Source organism: Strongyloides ratti (assembly GCF_001040885.1).
Source record: "Strongyloides ratti genome assembly S_ratti_ED321, chromosome : 2".
NCBI classification, from domain to species: domain Eukaryota; kingdom Metazoa; phylum Nematoda; class Chromadorea; order Rhabditida; family Strongyloididae; genus Strongyloides; species Strongyloides ratti.
This window is the reverse complement of record NC_037308.1, coordinates 12332731-12353480: the sequence shown is the minus strand read 5'-3', so window position 1 is coordinate 12353480 and position 20750 is coordinate 12332731. Positions and strand designations below refer to the sequence as shown.

The following is a 20750-nucleotide window of genomic DNA, read 5'->3' as shown; positions in this document are numbered from 1 at the left end:
AAAAATATCATGAAACATTAAGAAGTTAATGTTATCTTGTTCATTTCTAGAAAGACCTAAATAGATTCATTTTAAAAAAAAATAATTTAATTAAAAAAGTTTTTATAAAAAATTTTGATTAAACCTACAAGCAATAAATTATTTTTCACATCAGATTATTTAATAAAAATGTCTTATCAAATAATTTGTTATTGTTTGTTATTTATTTTCATCTAACTTGTTTTAAAATATTTTTCTAAATTTGCACAAAAATAAATATTTTAAAATTTAAATTTTTTTTTCATTTTTCTTTATTGTAAATTTGAAAATCAACTAAGTAAAATTGCTTTTGATAATTTGTTTTAAAATTCGTCTTCCTAATATTTTTTAACGCATTTAAAATACATTACTTGATAAAAAATAATTTTAAACTTTGTAATAAAATTATGAATTTTAAAATAAATTTTTATTTATTTACTCTGAAAACTTGTAGCATGACGTTTTTTGAAAAGACTAATTTTATTTCCGTAGGACATCAAATAGTTATTTTCTTTTAGTTTTTAAAATGTTCCCATTAAAATAAAAAAAGTACCTCTTGTTTTCATTTCTCCAAAACAAATTACTTTTTCTAATAAAATTTAATGAAATAAACTAAAGAATGTTGAATTAGAAATAGGTATGAATTCATTAATTTTTAGTATTTTATAAATAAATATTTCAAATTAAAAAAACAATTAAATTTATACAAATAAATACAAATAAAAACATATACATTGAATTAAAACTTTTGTCATTTATTGAGTAAGATAGACTCCTGCTATATATGGAGGTACATCAATATCATAAAACTTTTTTAAAACCATTTCGATATCTCTAGCCTCTATTTTATTACCACCTCTATGAAGGGCTAATTTCTTAGCCTTTTCCAACACATTCTCCACCAATTCATTTGATGATTCAATTAAATTATCTAAAACATCCTCTTCAACAATATCAGTTTCATCTATTGTTTTGACAAATTCTTTTAATCCATCCTTTGTCATAATTGGTACATTGTCATAATTTTCTGGATGAACTGGAGCAGGTGTAAGTTGCTTTGGTGTTTCTTTCTGTATAACTAGCTGAGGTTCTACCGGTGATATTCTACCCTGTCCAACTAGTGGTGTCATTCGTTGTTGAGAATTAGTAATATTATTATATGGTGATGTAATAGAAGCTGGTGATGTTACAACAATACTTGAACGAGTCTGTTGAGGTGATTGTTGGTCAATTTTTATTTGTGGTTGAGGTGTATGACTTCTAATTGTCATTTGTTGTTGAGGTGTAGGAGGTTGAGATGGATGTTGTGGTGGCTGAGGATTTGCTGAATACTGTACAAGTGTTGGACCTTGATGGGCATTCTGAGAACCTGAAGGATGACCTAGTGCTTGCCTTAAAGCTGAAACTCCTGTTTGATTATTTGATCCTTGTTGATGAATCACTCTTTGATTTCCTTGTGTCAGACGATTTGGGCTTTCATTAGAATAAATATAATGTGCCTGTTGTTGTTGTTGAGGATTTGTAGACATTTGTTGATTATTTGCATATTGACTAGATGTTTGAACAGTCCTCATAACAGTTCCTGCTGGCATTTGACGATGAATAATTCTTTGCTGACTGTTAGGATTTTGAGTAACATATACAGTCCCTCCTTGGCCTATTTGTGGATTTTGATTTATTTGACGAATTGGTTGTGGAGTACCTTGATGTGGTTGTGAAGATTGTTGCTGCATTGAATTTATCCTATATCCTTGTTGTTGATTTTGCTTAAAAAATATTTTAGAAAAATAAAAAGTAATATTTAAATTACCATTGGTGTATTTATTCGAGACTGCATATTAGGATTATTTTGTTGCTGCTGTTGTGGGGTATTCATGTGAGGTCTAATAGGAGGCCTTTGTCCCTGTGGCATTTGTTGAACAGTTCGTTGTTGAATATTCTGATGGTAGTGTTGTTGTTGTTGTTGCTGCATATGTTGTTGTTGGTGATGTTGTTGTGGAACATACTGTTTCTGCTGAATTTGTTGATGATGTTGGTTAGACATTTGTTGATGGTTATAATCTCCCATTTTTGTTATTAATAAAATTATTTACTAAAATAAATCAAAACATAAGAAAAAATATTAAAATAAACAGCAATAATAGATTGTCAAAACCGCCAAGAAAGGGACAAGAAAGACCTGAAAACAGTCAAGTAAACATCTTACAAATTACTTTTAGTTTTATCTTTACAGGATCAAACTAGAGAATTATTACATGGATATTGTCTATATTTGTCTATACAAAAAAAATATTATAATTTTTTTTGTTAAATATAAAGGTTCTTAAAATATACTGTTAAATGTTAAATAATTTCATGATACAGTAAAAAAAAAACTAATAATTTTAAATTGTTTAAACAGTTAAGTATAATGTAATTACATATATTTTTACTAAACAAATATTAATTATTAAAAAATTTGAATATTTGTTTATTTATACATTTATGAAATTTGCTTCATAAAACTATGTGTTAAAGTTACAAAACATCATGCAATCAATTAGAGTTTTTAATTATTTTTCTTTACTATTGCATGCTTTTTTTCTTTAATTTTGATCTAAGAATGTTCTAAGCAATATTATAAAATATTATCATATAATTAATTTAAAGATTATAAAATAAATGAATTATTTTTTCAATTTTAAATAAACGCTATTTTCTTCTCATTTATAAATTTAAAATTAATTATTTTTAAAATAAAATCTTTATTGAATAATATTTTTTAATTAAAAAAAATACTAAATTGTTACAAATTATTTTTTTTAACTTGATAAGTTGTTATCAATTATTTTTAAATCAATATGTAAAATTGAATATATTATTCTGATATATAGTATGTTGCAATAATATTTATCGTTTAAAACTTATTTATTTGAATTACAAATAATTATTATATTAACCATCACTACGATTAAGCACTTCCGACAAAGCATTTTAAATTTATTTAAAATAAAAATTATGATGTCATTGAATAAAATTGTTATGAACTAGAAAATTATATTTTGTTTTTGTGTGTTAACATCATTTTATATAAAAAACATATTCATTTAGAAGAAAAATATATCTGTAAATAATTTATTTTTTTTTTAAATACATCTCGTATATTTTGAAAAAAAAAGTTGGAAGGAAATATATAAGCAGGAAATATGATTTCTAAAAAAAAAATCATCATTTATAAATGACGTATCATTAAAAACTTTTTAAAAAAAACCTTTTATTTTTTAAAGCATAAAAAAATATAATCAACATTATCTATTATAATTTTTTTGACAGCTTAAATTACAGATATTTTTTTTAAAATTTAATGCACTTATACTTTTGTTTTAAAAATCGTTTAAAAACAGACACGTGAGAGAAGATTAAAATTTTTTTTAAATATTATGTTTCTTTCAAAATATTAATTACATATCTTTTTATCATATTTTGTTATATTCTCAATCTTTTTTTTATTTACAAATGTTAAATATAATATTAAAATTTTGATAAAATTTATATTTAAACAATTCATATATACATTAATTTAATTAATGAAATGATTACTCAATTATATGTAAAAGAGTATGAAAAATTATTACTTTGGGGGTGGGATACGTCGAAGTTTTTTGACATTTGGTGGTGTTGTACCAGAAATAAAGAAACTTGATTATGAAGTTCCATATGTTGATCCTTCAAGAATATATGGTGTTGATAGTGGGGGAAAAGTTTATCAGAAAAATACATCTACTGAACCACAAGGTCTTAAAAATAATCATTTTTTAGGAAGTGGTGATTGTGATACAAATAAATTTTCAGAAAATTTAACAAAAATAGGATCATCTAAAGTTGAGAGTCTTCCTTCAAATCCTATTTCACAAAGAAATTTAGATTTAAATATAAATAAAAATAGGAATAAGTATGAAACATTACCTTGCACTAGACTTCATACTTCAATGCAATTTAATAGAAATATGAATTCATCTTTACCTTCTACTTCACTTGGTATATCTTCAATTAATGAATCAATGAAAAATACAAAATTAGATGATTTAAAAAATTTTATTACACCAATAAAACCACAAGATAAACAAGTAGAAGTTTATTCTAAGGTAGTACCTAATAAAACACCAAGATTAAATAAGACATGGAGAAATTATCGGATAAATGTACAAAAAAAAATTGGAAAAGCAAAATTTAGAAATACTTTTACAATTCCTAAATTTTTAAAAAATCAAGAAAAAATAAAAAATGATAATGATATACATATTTACCAGGATAAAAAAGAATTAAAAGAATTATGTTTACCAACAACTATACTTAATCCAATCATTGATGAACCACAAAAACTTGGAGTGGCAAAATCTTTAAAAGAAGAATTTGAAATGTATCGTCAATGTTATAAAGTATACAAAGAAGATACTGGTGTGGAAGAGCAACTTAAAAATAGTACTGTTCAAAATTTTGAACAAACAAAAAGAAAAGAATCACATTCAATGGTAAAAAAAATAATTTTTTATTTATCAAAATGTTTACATTTAAATAAAACTTAAAGAATTTTATGTTGAAATATTTATTGTTACATGATATTAAATTTTTTTTTAATTTAAATTTATTATTTTTATTACTTTCAAAATATCTATCTACCTTGTTTTTTTTTTTAAATAATGTTAATTAGTTATCCTCCACCTATAATTTAAAAAATAAAAATATTTAACTATTATGAAAAGTTAATGAAATATAAGTAAAAAAATATGTATTTTTGATGCTTTTAAATTTATTTAATAAGAGCTGATGTAGTTTAATAGTTGAGTTGAGATTTATTTAAAAAAAATCATACATTTTTAAACTTTAAAACGACAAGAATCCCCAGATTTTAAATGTCATCACTTTTGAAAATAGCTTATCAGTTATAAATAACTTTTTTTTGTTTGATAAAGTAAGTTAACTTGATATAACAATTTTATGAATATTTAATATCTTTAAATTTATTGTCTTGCTTTAAAATATATTTTTTTTTTTAATAATTTATTAAATAAGTAACACATTTTTAAATTATATAATTAATTAATAATAATTTGAGAATTCTGATAAATTTAATATATTTAATTGTAATAATAAACTATATTTAAATATATATTTTTATTTTTTTGTAAAATTAAAAGTTAAAAAATAAAGATAAAAATATTGCGTGATAAATTAATCTCTGTTTTATTAAAAAATAAAACAATTGTTGTTGTTAAAAAACATTTAATAATATAAATGTATTTTTTTTAATTCTTTTATCATAGCATTAAATATTATGTTACTGGTATTAAAGTTACTCTTTCATAAAATATTTTTATGTATAATTTGTAAATACTTAAAGCATTTATAGCATTAATATATCAATTGTTTCAAATGTTTACTTTTAACACATTTTAATTAACTGTTATCTGTACATAAATTGAAATAAGATATAAAAATAATATTAAAAAGGTTAAAATTTTAATGTTATATTTACGACAAGAAAGATATTAGAAGTATGCTATACTATCAAATAATTACATATATCTTAGATTAATTAACTTTCATAATATATTATTTTCTAACAAAAAAAAAAGAAAAATAATTGTTTTTTTTTCTATACTAATAAACAAATATATCATATCAATTAAAGTAATTGATATTTTAAAAAAACATATATATATTTAAGTAATTTGTAAAAAATTTTACCTAAAATACTATATTATATTTATATACCTATTTTTTTATTAATCCTCATTAATATTTTTTAATGTCTTCTCTTTTATAACATCAAACATTTGAAATCTATTAATCACAAATTATGACATTTGCCATTTCTATAAAAATTTTAAAAGTGATTGAAGATAGTGATTACTTAATACTAAGAATGACTTATCAAAGTGATTTTAGGATAAATGGAAAAATGTGAATAAAAGAAAATTTTAAAACTTATACCCGCAATAGATAAATTTTTCACTTACTTCAATACATACTAAAATAATGTGATACCTTAAATTTTACAACTAATATATTTTAAAATTAAATGTTATGTATATTTGATACTTCACTTAAATTGAAGTAATCTTCTCAATTTTTTTTAAACTTTTTTTTTTTAAATTTAACTTTTTAGAAAAATTTATTATTTTATAAAGTATCATATTTTTTTAATATTTTATTTTCTACTACATTTAATTTACTTGAAAATATAATTTTTTTTAATTAAATATGTTATTTATGTATAATAAAAGCTATTCTTTACCCAGAGATGTCAATAATAATTCAATTGATAGAAATTCTGTATCTGAAAAATTGAGAATTAATGTAAGATATAGTAAAATTTATATATTAATTTTATTTAATAATTAATATATTTTTTTTTAGAAAATAACAATAACAATTTTATTACTTTATTTACTTACCTCATGTATAACTGTATTTTTACATTTACCAATTTCATTGATAACATTAATTATACCTGTATTATCTATACCATTTACAATATGGGGAATTAGATATGATATGAAACCAGCTCGTCACATTGCTCTAAATGGAATAAGTACATGTTTATGTCTTAAATTATTATCAATTTTAGCATATTATATAATTTTTGAAAAAGATAAAAATAATAATAAAATTAAAGAAAAAAGTTATTCAAGGAGAATTGCTGTGTTAGATCAAAAAAATAAAGAATATGATATGAAAGTTTTGTTTATGGCAGCTATAATACTTGGAGAAACTATAATTTTTATTCTTTATACATTTATACAATGGCATAGAGTTGCTGTTAAAAAGAATAAAAAAAGAAACAATATTGATAATGAGGTTATTAAGTTTTGAAAAAAAAAATTATCATTAAATATTATAATCTTATTAAAATAGCTATAAATGTAAATATAATAAAATTAATCTTTATTGAAAATTGATTTATTGTTTGAAAAAAAAATAGAAAAATTTCTTGGTTGGAGTTTAGACTCGGTGTCTTCTCGTTTTTTTTTATTACTTTTTTTATGATTTTACAATAAGATTTAAAAAAGTATTATTATGTGATAAAAAAATTTTTTTTTTGATTCCCCATGTTTTTTTTATATTATAAAAACTAAAAAATTGAAAAAAATATTTATTTAAAAAATTTATTTAAAAAAGTTATTTTAGTGGATACGGAATCTAAAAAATATTTTAAATTAAATTTTCTTCGGGTTAGTCATTTGCCTAACAGCGGCATCTATTTCATTTTTTGGTATTTGAGGTGATGTTAATGCTTTTAAAAGCTCTCCAACTAATAGATCACTAATTCCTGGATACATTCGTTCTGCATTCTTAAGAGAGTTTGCTAATGAATCTAAAGATGGGCCTGCATGTCGCGTTCGTGATAACTTGTCTATTATATATAATAATGAATTATCAGCCAATGAAAGTCTAGGTGCATCTGTTATCTCTGAAACATTAGATTTTTGATATGCTTGATTATGCCTTCGAAGACCCGGATAATGATTACTTTCTGATATTTCTCCTTCAACTCCTCCAACAGTTAACTTAGTTGGCATAACTTGTGGTTCAGGTACATTAATATAAGAACGATCATTTGAATTTCTACTACCATCTGAAGAGTTTGAATTAATAGACGACCTTTTTAATTTATCTACAACTTTTTGCATTTCATTTTGTTGGCCATTATTTTTTATAACAATTGTACCAGTACATGATACATCTGATTGTGATAAAACTGAAGGAGACTCAGATCTATAATTTTTACGTCCTCCTCTTAATGTACCACTATCATTACTTATCGGGTTGACATTTTCTTGCATGTTATTAGAAGACTGAATTCCATTGTTACATTCAGAATAATTTATTCCATTTAAATAATCATTTGGTGCATGTTTGACAGTAGAAAATTCCCATCCACTATCAGAATTATTAATTTGATTTGAATCATCTTCATGATCAGAATCTTGTGCTCTAATTTGGTTTGCCTTATATTGTTGAACACGTTCCAATACATCACAAAGATATGAATTTTTTTTTGCACGTTTAATAAATGGATGTCGTAGGAGTGCTTTAGCAGTAGGTCTCTAGAAAAAAATTATTAGAAAAAAAAAATTTTTAATTAAAAATTTACATTATCAGGATTTTTATTTAAACATAATTCAACAAATTCTCTAAATGATTTACTCCATTCTTTTCCAACCAATGTAGGTGGATCATTTTTTGGAATTAAAAATAGAACCCGTATAGGATGAAGATCGGCATATGGTGGATCTCCTTGAGCTAATTCAATAGCTGTTATTCCAAGTGACCAAATATCAGCTTTAAAATCATAACTTGCTTGTTTTATTACTTCTGGAGCCATCCAAAATGGTGTTCCAACAAAAGTGATTCTTTTTTTAATTGTTGCTGATAATTGTCCAGCAACACCAAAATCAGCAACTTTAACATCACCGTTTGAAGATAGAAGAACATTTGCTGCTTTAATATCACGATGTATCTTATTTTCACTATGTAAATATTCTAATCCTTTAAGAATTCCTCTTAAGATAATAGCAATATGATTTTCATCAAGTTTTCCACTTTCTGTTAAATCTAATGCACTACCACCACCAAGATATTCCATAATAATCCATAATTTCGAGCCTTTCAAATAACTACCATAATATTTTGTTACATATTCTGATTCACATTGTGACAAAACTTGTATTTCTTTCTGAATATCCTCAATTTCATCTTCTGCTTTTTCTAAGTCAATAATTTTTATAGCAACAACCTGGCCTGTGTTATTGTCGATGCCTTTGTAAACTTCTCCAAATGAGCCGCGTCCAATACGCTCTTGCCGTGTAAAAAGTAACTCTGGATCCAGCTTCTGAAACATAGCATATGATTTTTAATAAAAATTTATCATGTATTTTATATAAAAAAATTAGAATTTTATAAACTTAATATTATTAAAAATATTTTCATTTATACTTTGTTTATACAATTATACCGTTATTCCAAAGATAAAGTTTAAAAACAAAAACAATGGATAAAAATATTTGTTAATAAAAAAAAAATATAAAATTAATATTCATTCATAATAAAATGTAAACAACTGTTTTCTCATTAAATTATCAATTTTATTATTTTTGAGTGTCACTAGAAAACAATTAATGATAAAACAAGTAAATATAGTTTATCACATTAATATTTATACATTTACAATAATGAGTAGTAGATGATCAATATTTTTTTTTCTAAAATTATATTATCTTTAAAGAAAGTTTTATTTCCATCATAAAATACATAGAGATAAAGTATTCTTTTTAATTGAATAAGTATATATATTTAACAAAAATACTTCAACAACCTAAATTTAAGACAATATTTTCAAAATAAAATAAATCAAAAGTTAAAACATGAAAAGAACAGGCTGGTCAAATACAAAAGAATATTAAAATAACATAGTGTAAGCTAAATGAAAGTTAACAGAAAAAGCATCTTAACAGTTAGTCAAAGAGTTAGAAGAGAAAATTATCTTAAATGTTAATACAGTCAATAATATTTTATACATATATCTATACTCAACAAATTGATCAATGAAAAAGACATTGGATTGAGTATATAAAAGGTATGAAAGGTTACAAATGACAGTTATGAAGCTATTAATTTAGGTTAAAGTAGGTAAATAAATAATGAAACATTAGTACTTTAACTATCAATTATCCTATAGTCAATATGTAAAGTTATTAAAAGAATTTGCTCTTTAATGTTCAATAATTGTTATTTCAATTTTTAAATAAATAAAAATATTTTCATCCAAATAACTACAAATTTACATATACAAAATTGGTTTGTAGACAAACCTCAAAATTAGTATTCTTCTTAAATGAGGTAGAATTGAATAAAACATCTAAACGTAACGATCTATTTTCTTTTGACAATAAACTAGATTCCGCCTCCGATACTTTTACAATTTCTTCATTGTAAAACCGTAATGGTATCCCATTTTCATGAATTTGGTTGCCTGAATTACCTTCAATTTTATTAAAATAACCTTTACCCAAATATAAATTATCAGTTATATTTTCTGAAATTGTTACTTCTTCTGGATCTTTGTATGTATAATTTGGTTGAGAAAACGTCACAATTTCATTATACAACCCATGAATACCTAATGCATAATTTGATAATGACAACTTTGGTTTTAAGCGAAATTGTTGTAAAACCATTGATAGGATAAAATAACAAATTTTTTAATTATGTATTTTGTGTGAAGAAATACTAAACTATAAAAACGCTGTTAAGATATACAAATATATAAAAGATATCAAAATAGTAGATTGTCACTTTTTACTACATATATACGTATAAATTCTTTGAATGATTTAAGTTAAGAATAATATTACAAAAAAAAAAATTCTTTAACAAAATATAAAAATTGAATTATATATAAAGACTATTGTCAAAATTGTTAAAGAAAAAATATAATAAATAAAACATAGTGTTTCATCTCTTTTACATAATTTTTACAGGTGTTTAGTCATAATATTAAATTCTATCTATGTTCTAATTATTAGAAAGACAAATATAATCATATTGTTAATACATTGATATATACAAACATTTATTTGTAATAAAAAAAGCACATGTCCGAAATGAAGTTAAGACGATCAAATATCATAAGAAGCTAAAAAGCACAGGAAATGACAATAAATAAATATTTAAGGTGCAGAAAACTAAAATCATCTGATTAATACATGATAAGAAAAGAAAAATTTCTAATATTTAAATTCTATTATTTATATAAAAAAATTAATAAAATATATATTAAACTTACCTCATTTACTATCAACGACATTTCTTGTTTACTTTTTCAAACCAATAATTATTATAATAAAATATCTTATTAAGCTTAGTGTTTTGAGTTTTAAAAGCAAAATAATTTTAAATAATATACAAAATGTTAGATAATTAATCAAAAGTTCTCTATCCTTATTAATAAAAAGAATAATTTATATTGAAGAATATTTTCCACAATTATTTTTATTGAAGTGACTTATTATGTGCAAAAATAAAAAAAAATTATTATGCTTTTGAATGGAAGGCACTATATACAAACAACTCTCTTGATTACAAAAAAAAAGCCGCTATTTATAAAAAAGGAGGTTTGTAACACTGGGGGACGTTATTTATTTCAATTCTCTTGACAAGAATATTTTGAGTCGAAATGATGAGAATCACTGTGGAATTATGTTTCTTCTGTTGATAAGAATGTTCTTACTCTATTTCATGTGAATCTTTTTTTTTTATGAATTTTTTACTAATATTAATTTTAATCTTATTATAACATCTTTTAGATTTCACAAAATGCCACTTTTATCGGAATGTAAAAATGAATTTGACGAAATGGTTTGTTTCAAAAATGCAATGGAAGAAGTAACATCTCAACCTATGTGGATGAAATCACATCAAATAGAACGTCAACAATGGAATCCATACTCTCAAGAAGGTGGTACAACTTGTGCCATATCTGGAGATAATTTTGTTGTTGTTGGTGCTGATACTCGTATGACACAATATGACATTAACATTATTTCTCGTGATGCCGAAAAAATTCATATACTTAACAATAAAATTATCCTTGCTACTGCTGGTTTTTATGGCGATGTTTTAGAGCTCAATAGAGTTCTCGAAGCTAGATTACACAAATTTAGATTTGATTATAGAAAAGATATGACAGTTGATTTATGTTCTGAACTTTTAGCAAGAAATCTTTACTACAAAAGGTTTTTCCCATTTATCACAGGATCTGTTTTAGCTGGTATTGATGAAAAAGGTAAGTTTTTTTTTTTATTTTTTTTATTGTTCTTTTTCTTCATTAGGAAGGGGAGCTGTTTATTCATATGATCCAGTTGGTTGTATTGAACGTACAGCTTACACAGCTTCAGGAACTGGTGAACCATTAATTATGCCATTCCTTGATTGTCAAGTTGGTAATTGTACAAAGTCAGCTGATGGTGAAAAACCACAGCTTACCATTGAAAGAGCCACTGCTTTAGTAAAAGACGTCTTCCGTATGGTAGCTGAACGTGAAATTGGAACCGGTGACAAAATTAATTTGGTTATTGCAGAAGCAGGAAAACCAATTAAACATGTTTTCTTACCTCTTCGTGAGGATTAAATCTTTTATAGTGGGAGTGGTTGATTTAAAATAAATTATTTACAACATTATTGAATTGAGTATTTATAACTTTTTTATTATAAATAACACAAATAAAGATTAAATTTTATTTAGAAATTTTATTAAGGAAGATACTGTCAATAGAATGATTAGTGCACATTACATGTTTTATATAAGTGTACCACTTACACTTATCTTTGACATAGTCGCACATTTATTTTATTCATAACTTTTAATCTTTTACTAAATATTTCTATTTATATGCATATACATACTCAATGATTACTATTTTGCCAACAAATCTTATTTAATAAATCTTCTTCTATATGATTTATAGTATTTATTTCTAGTTCTTGTTGATCATCTGTTAAGAAACTTGATAAACTAATCGTGTAATTGTATACATATATAAAAATATTTATAATATGACGATTCATAATCTTCTACATTTTGTGTCATGTATATAATTGATTTAAAAAATGTATAGAAAAATATAATTGATTAAATAAAGTTTTGATATACCATATGTAAATATTATTTTAAAAAACAAAGAATATATTTAAGTAAATAAATCATCCACTTTTTTTTATTCATAAATTTCTCAAGATTTTAGTTAGAATGTGTTTGGAACAACGTGTATTTCTGGTGTTTATTGGTTTTCTATCGTGTATTTTTTAGTAATATTTGTATGTTGTTTTTTTTTATCAATTCATTGTTAATTTAAAGTTTATTCATATGTTTTTTTTATTATTTGGTTTTGAATTTTAAAAATAAACTTTTAGCTGTAATAATGTTTTAAAATTTATTTCATAATAATGTTTTTTTTTTTAACTAAAATATGTCTTATTGTTAAGGGGTAAAGTAGGATAATTGTCAGAATTGATAGATTCTATATATTTTAATTTCTAAACCTTCTATTATTCTGTCAAAATAATATTTTAGATTTTTAATGTCATAAAATGTATAATATGGCTGTTATTGGTATTAAATATTTATATACGACGTTATTTATTTTTATATATTGTTATCCCGACATATGTTGAAAAAAGTTAGTATTTATATCTTTATTTTATATTTTATATATTCATTTCACGAGGGTGGAATACTTACTCATTCAAATATTGTTATTTCATATTAAAATTAGCAAATTGATTTATAAATCTTTCTTTAAATATTGTTTCTTTTTTTTTTCATTTTATATATTAATTTATGAATGATTATATTACATCACAGGTGAGTAAAGATAACTAGGTGACGAAATGTTTGAGGTTGTGTATCCTTTTATATAATCGTTTCCTGATAACAGTTTTCTGCTATTATGTGTTTTATCATTTCTTTTGTAAGTAAAATGCAAGTATATTGTTAGCTATGTTAAAATTTTAATGTATATTTTGCACTTTTTATTTAAAGTATGATTTAAGTATGATCAATTATGCATTTTTGTAAGATAAATTTATCATGGTTTTTAATGACGTTATGTATTGTTCAATTTTTCTTGATATATAGTAAAGATTTATTTTTTTTTATTAAATATAATAATAAATCATTTTTATTTTATTTTTTTTATAAATCATTCAAATATTTAGATCAAGTTTATTTTCTGTAATTTTATTATTATAAATATTTAAAATTATTTTTAATATTCATATTTTTTTCGTCTTATTACTCAAAACAATAAATGTTTAATAATTTTTTTAATATAATGATTTTTAGATATATTTTAACCATTAAATGAGGGTAATAAATATTATCCAATAAAAAATGTTAGTACGAAATTTATTTCGAATAAAAAATAAATTATATTTATTTTTTCTGCTAGCTATTTTTTATTTATATGAGTCAAACTGTGTAATAACAAAAGGAAGTACTAATATTGGGCCCGAATTATTGATGAGTGATGGAAATTTTAAAGCTAACATTATTAAAATAGGTGAAAATTCAATTTTTTTTAATAGATGTAATAAAATTAAAAAATTACAAGAAGATGTATGTGTAGCAGAGCATGCTTTTAACTGGAGCAAATTTCAAAGTAATAGTGATTGCTATAATTCTCAACTACGTTTTGATGAATTTTGTGAGCTACCAAATAACAGGTATGTAAATATTAAAAAAAAACATAGTGCAATTTTTTTCTATTTGATTGAAAATTAATATTTTTTTTCTAATTAGAAAATTTTTTCTCTAACTATTTTATTGAAATTATAATATAATCTATAAGGAAAAAAAAAATATTGTGCAGAGAAATCGTTATACTATATAAATTTAATATTAGCATGGTCTTTATTTTAAACTATAAAATTAATGCTGTAAATCATATGCTTTCGTCTTATGATTTTTTAACTGCACAAAAATTAAATATTTCTAGTTAGAAGGTTTACAAATAAAAATGATACACTTTCAAATAACTTTACTTACTTTTTGTATATTAAATTATTGCATAAATTTGACGGATTATTTGTTTTAAATTATATAGTATATATTATATAACTTCATATTACGATATATTCTAACTTTTTTTTTTAATAACTTCCAGGAAAATATTACTTAATATTTGTTTGGTAATTATCCTTAACATTAAATATAAATGTAGTATTTTTAATATAATGTTTATAAAAACTTTCTATTATTTTTTTTTAAAATAAAATATATATATTTTAAATTATCTATTCGAATTTAAAATGTTTGCTTTATATGCATTAAAATTTATAATATTTAACATAATTTTATCATTTCCATTTTATAATCAGTCACATATATATTTAAAAGTTTGATTATTTTTTTAATTTTATATAGGAATATTGTTAGTTTTTCCATATTTTTAATATTTTCCATGTTTTTTATAAATTATATATTCTTTTTCAAATGTTAATAGAACAATTGTTATGATTATTTAAAAACAAAAATTTATAAATACACATTGATCATAAAATTTTAAAATTTTCTAAAAATTAGATTTTTATAAATATATAACTTTTTAAAATTAAATTTATTAATAAAATATTTATAGGTTTATGTCAAATACCAAAAAAAGTATTAATACAAATAGTTGTGAAATGAAAGATGAAGATAAACATTTAAATCATAAAATTAATCTAACCGATGGACCATGTTCACAATATAAAGAATTTAATATAAAAAATAATAAATCAGATAACATTTTTGAAGAAACAATACAGTCAAATTCATTTGTTGATAACCATAATACTGGTATTGAAAAAGAAATAATTTCTAAAACAAGTGATGAAAGTAGTGTTGGTAATTTTGAAGGTGATAGTAATGAAAAAAAAGAACCACAAATAGCTCCATTTGATGAATGGACAAAAGAAAAATTAAAAATGAATATTGAATCAAATAATAAAGTTAATAGTGTTAGTACAGAAAATATATCTATAGTTTCATCTACAAAACAAGGAACTGTTAATAAGCAACTTTCATCTGTGACTACAAAAAGAAATTACGCAAGTAAAGAGTGTGGTGCAAAGGTATTGCTTTCAAATGATGAAGCAGAATTTAAATCAGCAATTTTAAATGATAAAGAACGTGACATTTATATGAGAAATCCTTGTGAAAAAGCTCAACAAAAATTTTCAGTGATAGAGCTTTGTGAGACTATTGTTCCTACTGGAATAGAACTTGCCAATTTTGAATTGTTTTCCTCTGGACCAAAAGAATTTAAAGTTTTTGTTAGTGAAAGATTTCCAACTACGGAGTGGCATCAAATAGGAGAATTTGAAATGATGAATAGTAGAGAAATTCAAAAATTTGATCTTATTAAGACTGGTTTATATGTTAAATATGCTAAAATTGAACTTACATCACATTGGGGAAAGGAACATTATTGTACTTTATCAATGGTTCGAGTTTTTGGTATTAGTATGGTTGAGGAGTATGAAGCAGAAGCATCTGTTATTAATATTCCTATTCTTCCAGTATCTGTAGTTAACTCTGCCACTAATCAAACACTTGATACTAGTATTTCACAATCAAAAGAATTAGTTAGTAAAGAAATAAATAAATCTTCTAATGATGATGGAAGTGTCAAAACTTTAGTTGATAAAGTTGTTAATGCCGTTGGTTCAAAAATTGAAAGTATTCTAAATACTGTAATGAAAAATGGTAAAACGAAAGAAAATTCAATAAAACTGGAATCACTTACTTTGGAAGAGCAATGTACAAAATGTTTAGTAGATCACGATCTTGTTTATTCACATGAACTTTGTCATTTTTATAATTATGTTATACGAATAATTTCTAGAAGAAATATTATTAAAAATACTAATAAGAATAAAACTGTAACACCTCGTTCACCACCACCATCTTTAACATCAATTAAAAAGTATCGTGAACATGATAAATATGTCAAGACAAAAAAAAGACAGAGAAGAAGGTTATTATTTCAAAAATATTTAAACGAAAAAATAAAAAAAGAAGAAGAAGTTTCAAGTATTGAGAAGAAAATTATCTTTCAAAATGGAGGGGATCATTCATTACCGGCTGCAAATATGAATTATAAAGAGAGCGTTTTTTTAAAATTAAATAAAAGATTGTCTAATTTAGAATTAAATATTTCATTAACTAGTGAATATTTAAGTGAATTAAGTAAAAGATATGTTTCTCAGACATCTGATAATATGAAAATGCATGAAAGTACTATTAAAAAAAGTGAAGAATTAATAAAAAGATTGATGAATGATTTCAAATTTGAAATTGAACAACAAATAAATTTGATGAAGGGAGAAATTTTATCTTTTAAAAAAAATAATAGAAATTATCAAAAAATGGGATTTTTTGATAGTAGTTTAAGTGTAACAAAGCCTCCTGAAATTGTCAATGGAGACTGCCCATCAGGAAGACACTTACTTAACAATGGTAATGATAAAATTTGGACAACAGAACAGGTATTATTTGTTGTTGTTGGAACTCAATTCATCACAATTGTCTGTATATTTTTACTACAATGGCTTTTTAGTTGGCTTTATTCTAAAAAAGAAGAATCTAAAAAAGAGAAGGAAATAGAAAAAATTAGAAATGAAATTGAAATGTTAAAAAATATAGTTTTAGAGGAAAGTGATCAGGAAGAAAAAGAAGTAGTTGAAGTAATAGATGATTCACAACCAATTACAGTTAAAAAAAAGAAACGAAGGAAGAAGAAAACAATAATAATAGATAATGATTGGGATTCTGCATTAGATAATCCATCTCTTCCTTCCGAAACACCTACACCTTCGGAACTATCTATAGAAACAGACAGAATCCCATTGACACTATGTAATGGAAATGTTCCCTTTCAAAAAAAGCATAATTTACTTCTAACAGCCGATGGTTTTCAAATACATTCCAATAAAAAAAATTCAAAGTTAAAAAAAATCAATTCAAGTTTGATAATTAATGCTTAAACCATGTATATTTTAAATATCATCAATATGCGGGTTAATATAAAATATATTGGTACCATTCAATTTTGATAGGGTCATTTTTTTTGAATAAAATTAAGTAAAAATATTTGTATTTATTTTTAACCTGTTAATTTTATATTACGATTTTTTCTAACGGAAACAAAGTTTTTATTATATTTTTTTAAATATTAAACTAATCTTTTTGTAGCCGAAATCTTAAAAATGTTATAAGACTAATTTGAAAAAAGTTAATAATTTGCTTTACAATGAAAATACCAACCATTTGATTTTATGGAAAGATACAAAAAAGTTTGGAGCGCATGACATTGAAGATTAAGAAAGTAATTTAAACTTTAAAGATGGTTGTAAGAATTTAACAAATTTTTTATGCTCAAACTATACAAGATTGAATTTCATATAAAAAATTAAATAACTTTTAAAAAATAACGATATTAAAATTCTTTTTTAAGATTCAAGTTGAGATATTATCAATAAACCAATTTTATAAATATTATTTAAAAATAAATTTTTTTTTGTTGAATAAAAATTATTAATTGTATATTCTAAAATTTAATATAATGAATTTTTCCTATCATACATTTTGGCTTAATTTTATAATCATAAAAGTACTAGAAATTTTTTTTTAAATTTTGGAATATTATACATATGTATAATTTTATTATAAATAAAATGTTGAATTAATAAATTTTTTTTTACTAAAACAAGAAAAATAAAAAAAAATAATTTAGATAATTTTTTTAAAAATGTGACAAAAAATAAACAACTTTTTTTGGAAATTGAATATGCAACTATACTCATTCGATAGCCCTTGAGACGAAATGAATTTTGAATATAATCAACAGTATACTAAAATTGAAACTTCAAGAGTTATAAGGATTCAAAGTTGAGGGGCGAAATTGTGGAATATTTTTTTGTAAATTTCGATTTCTATGATAATATTGGAAATGTTAAAAATAAACAGTTGATTCTAGACCAATTTTTTACGAGAAATTCATTAAGCCTATTCTTATCTTTATAGGACTTCTAAAAATCAAGATATGATAAGAAATAAGTTCAAAAAAAAGTTTTAAGAATCTAGCGATAACTCATGTTAATGAAGCCACAGAATCATGAAACCAGTTGCGATGTGCTTCTTTTATAATTTAAGGTATACCCTACGTTGAAAAAATTTTCAAATATTCAACCATTCTTGAAATATTATGTTTGGTACTTTTTCGCGCGTAATCCATTGTCATCATTTTTTTATATCTCAAAAGTGGTTTATGATATAAAAAAATTTTTAAGGTAGACCCCATATGAAAACTCATTAGAAGACGATTTCAGAAATCTGATTGTATTTATCTTCATTATGAAGCTAGATATGAGCAAAGGGGGAAATTTTTCAAAAATATTCATTGTACCCGACTTTTCAGTATCTCAGAAAATACTTATCCTATGAAGATGGGACAAGTTTCATTCGATTTCTATTCAAAAGTTGGTCTAGATTATAAATTTTCATAGCTGCAACATCATTTTTTTCAGAGATATTAAAATTGGCTGAAAATTTTCTAGATTTCCAATTTTACCTCTAAAAATGTGAACAAAGAAAAACAACTATTTTTGGAATTTGAATATGCCACTATATTCATTCGATAGCTCTTGAAATGGGATGAATTCTGAATATAATCAACAATATTCTAAAATTAAAATTTCATGAGTTATAAGCTGTCAAAGTTGAGGGCGAAATTGGGGAATATTTTTATGTAAATTTCGACTTCTATGATCCAATGAGATATTTTAAAAATAAACAGTTGTTTCTAGATCAGTTTTTTACGAGAAATTCATTAAGCCTATTCACATCTTCATAGGACTTCTAAAAATGAAGATATTATAAGAAATATGTATTAAAAAAAGTTTTAAGAATATAGCGATAACTCAAGTTAATGAAGTCACAAAAACATGAAACTTGATGCGCTGTGCTTCTTTCATAATTTAAGTTGCACCCCACGTTAAAAAGATTTTTAAATTTTCAATCGTTCTTGAGATATAAACCTTGGTACTTTTTCGCGCGCAATCCATTGTCACCATTTTTTTTTATCTCGAAAGTGGTTAATGATATAAAAAAATTTTGAAGGTAGACCCCATATGAAAACTCATTAGAAGACGATTACAGAAATCTGATTACATTTATCTTCATTATGAAGCGAGATATGACCAAAGGCGGAAATTTTTTCTAAAATATTCATTGTTCCTGACTTTTCAGTATCTCAGCAAATACTTATCTTATAAAGATGGGACTGGTTTCATTCGATTTCTAATCAAAAGCAGGTCTAGAATATAAATTTTCATAGCTGTAACAATATTATTTTCAGAGATATAAAATTTGGTTGAAAATGTTTATAGATTTCTGATTTTACTTCTAAAAATGTGACAAAAAATCAACTTTTTTTAGAATTTGAATATGCAACTATAGTTATTCGATAGGCTTTGAAACAGAGTAAATTTTGAATATAATTAGCAATGTCTTAATTTTATGTCACTTATGTATTAGAAATTTTTTTGAAAATTGGAATATTAAATATATGTATGATTTTTTTTTAAATACAATAATGATTTTATATAAATTTTTTAACTAACATATAAAATAAATAAAAAAAAGTAAATAATTTTAAAATTTATTTATATGTAATTTTAGTTACTTTTATAAAATGTTTTTCTAAAACTTTTTGAAGACTTAATTTTTTTTACGTCAGCGATTCTTAAAAAGATCCAATTCCATAATAAAATTTTTTGGTACATTTCAGTCTTCTTAATATCACTTATTCCTGTTGATAAAATATATACTAAAGTAGATAAAATTAGAAAAAACAAAAGATCATTTATAGAAAAACGAAGAACTAAATTTCCCTTTTTGGTAAAAGACAAATTGTCTAATTAAGATTAATTATTGTTATAATATATTTAATTAATAATTTTGTTTATAACTGATAAAAATTGTAATCTTTTTATATTTACATTAATTATGTTTCCTATAACTAAATAATGTTAAAATATTTTTAAAAATTAAAAATGATAAAAAATATTTTTGGATAATTAAAAGTACGATTATTATATTGTATACGATATGATTTCAATAATCTATCTGAAAAGTAAACAAATGCAAA

General features: G+C 22.8%; 6 protein-coding genes across 6 annotated transcripts; 4 read left to right on the top strand and 2 right to left on the bottom strand.

Annotated features, from left to right (window-relative positions):
• Positions 1-773: 773 nt before the first annotated feature.
• Positions 774-2086, bottom strand: SRAE_2000394500 (Transcription initiation factor TFIID domain and Histone-fold domain-containing protein; the record flags this gene model as incomplete). The annotated part of the gene is made up of 2 exons (XM_024642756.1): positions 774-1784; positions 1829-2086. The coding sequence occupies 2 exons, from the start codon at positions 2084-2086 to the stop codon at positions 774-776; spliced, it is 1269 nt and encodes a 422-aa protein (XP_024508495.1).
• A 1531-nt stretch (positions 2087-3617) lies between these two features.
• SRAE_2000394400 (Hypothetical protein) lies at positions 3618-4583 on the top strand (the record flags this gene model as incomplete). Its single annotated transcript, XM_024642755.1, has 1 exon — positions 3618-4583. The coding sequence occupies one exon, from the start codon at positions 3618-3620 to the stop codon at positions 4581-4583; it is 966 nt and encodes a 321-aa protein (XP_024508494.1).
• A 1687-nt stretch (positions 4584-6270) lies between these two features.
• On the top strand, positions 6271-6873 carry SRAE_2000394300 (Hypothetical protein; the record flags this gene model as incomplete). The annotated part of the gene is made up of 2 exons (XM_024642754.1): positions 6271-6357; positions 6418-6873. The coding sequence occupies 2 exons, from the start codon at positions 6271-6273 to the stop codon at positions 6871-6873; spliced, it is 543 nt and encodes a 180-aa protein (XP_024508493.1).
• A 344-nt stretch (positions 6874-7217) lies between these two features.
• On the bottom strand, positions 7218-10867 carry SRAE_2000394200 (FI20177p1; the record flags this gene model as incomplete). The annotated part of the gene is made up of 3 exons (XM_024642753.1): positions 7218-8108; positions 8156-8893; positions 10847-10867. The coding sequence occupies 3 exons, from the start codon at positions 10865-10867 to the stop codon at positions 7218-7220; spliced, it is 1650 nt and encodes a 549-aa protein (XP_024508492.1).
• A 413-nt stretch (positions 10868-11280) lies between these two features.
• Positions 11281-12190, top strand: SRAE_2000394100 (Proteasome subunit beta type-1; the record flags this gene model as incomplete). The annotated part of the gene is made up of 3 exons (XM_024642751.1): positions 11281-11300; positions 11367-11845; positions 11892-12190. 3 exons carry the CDS (start codon positions 11281-11283, stop codon positions 12188-12190), a joined length of 798 nt encoding a protein of 265 aa, XP_024508491.1.
• A 1890-nt stretch (positions 12191-14080) lies between these two features.
• SRAE_2000394000 (Chromosome 1 open reading frame 9) lies at positions 14081-17586 on the top strand (the record flags this gene model as incomplete). Its single annotated transcript, XM_024642750.1, has 2 exons — positions 14081-14283; positions 15198-17586. 2 exons carry the CDS (start codon positions 14081-14083, stop codon positions 17584-17586), a joined length of 2592 nt encoding a protein of 863 aa, XP_024508490.1.
• Between the last annotated feature and the right edge of the window lie 3164 nt (positions 17587-20750).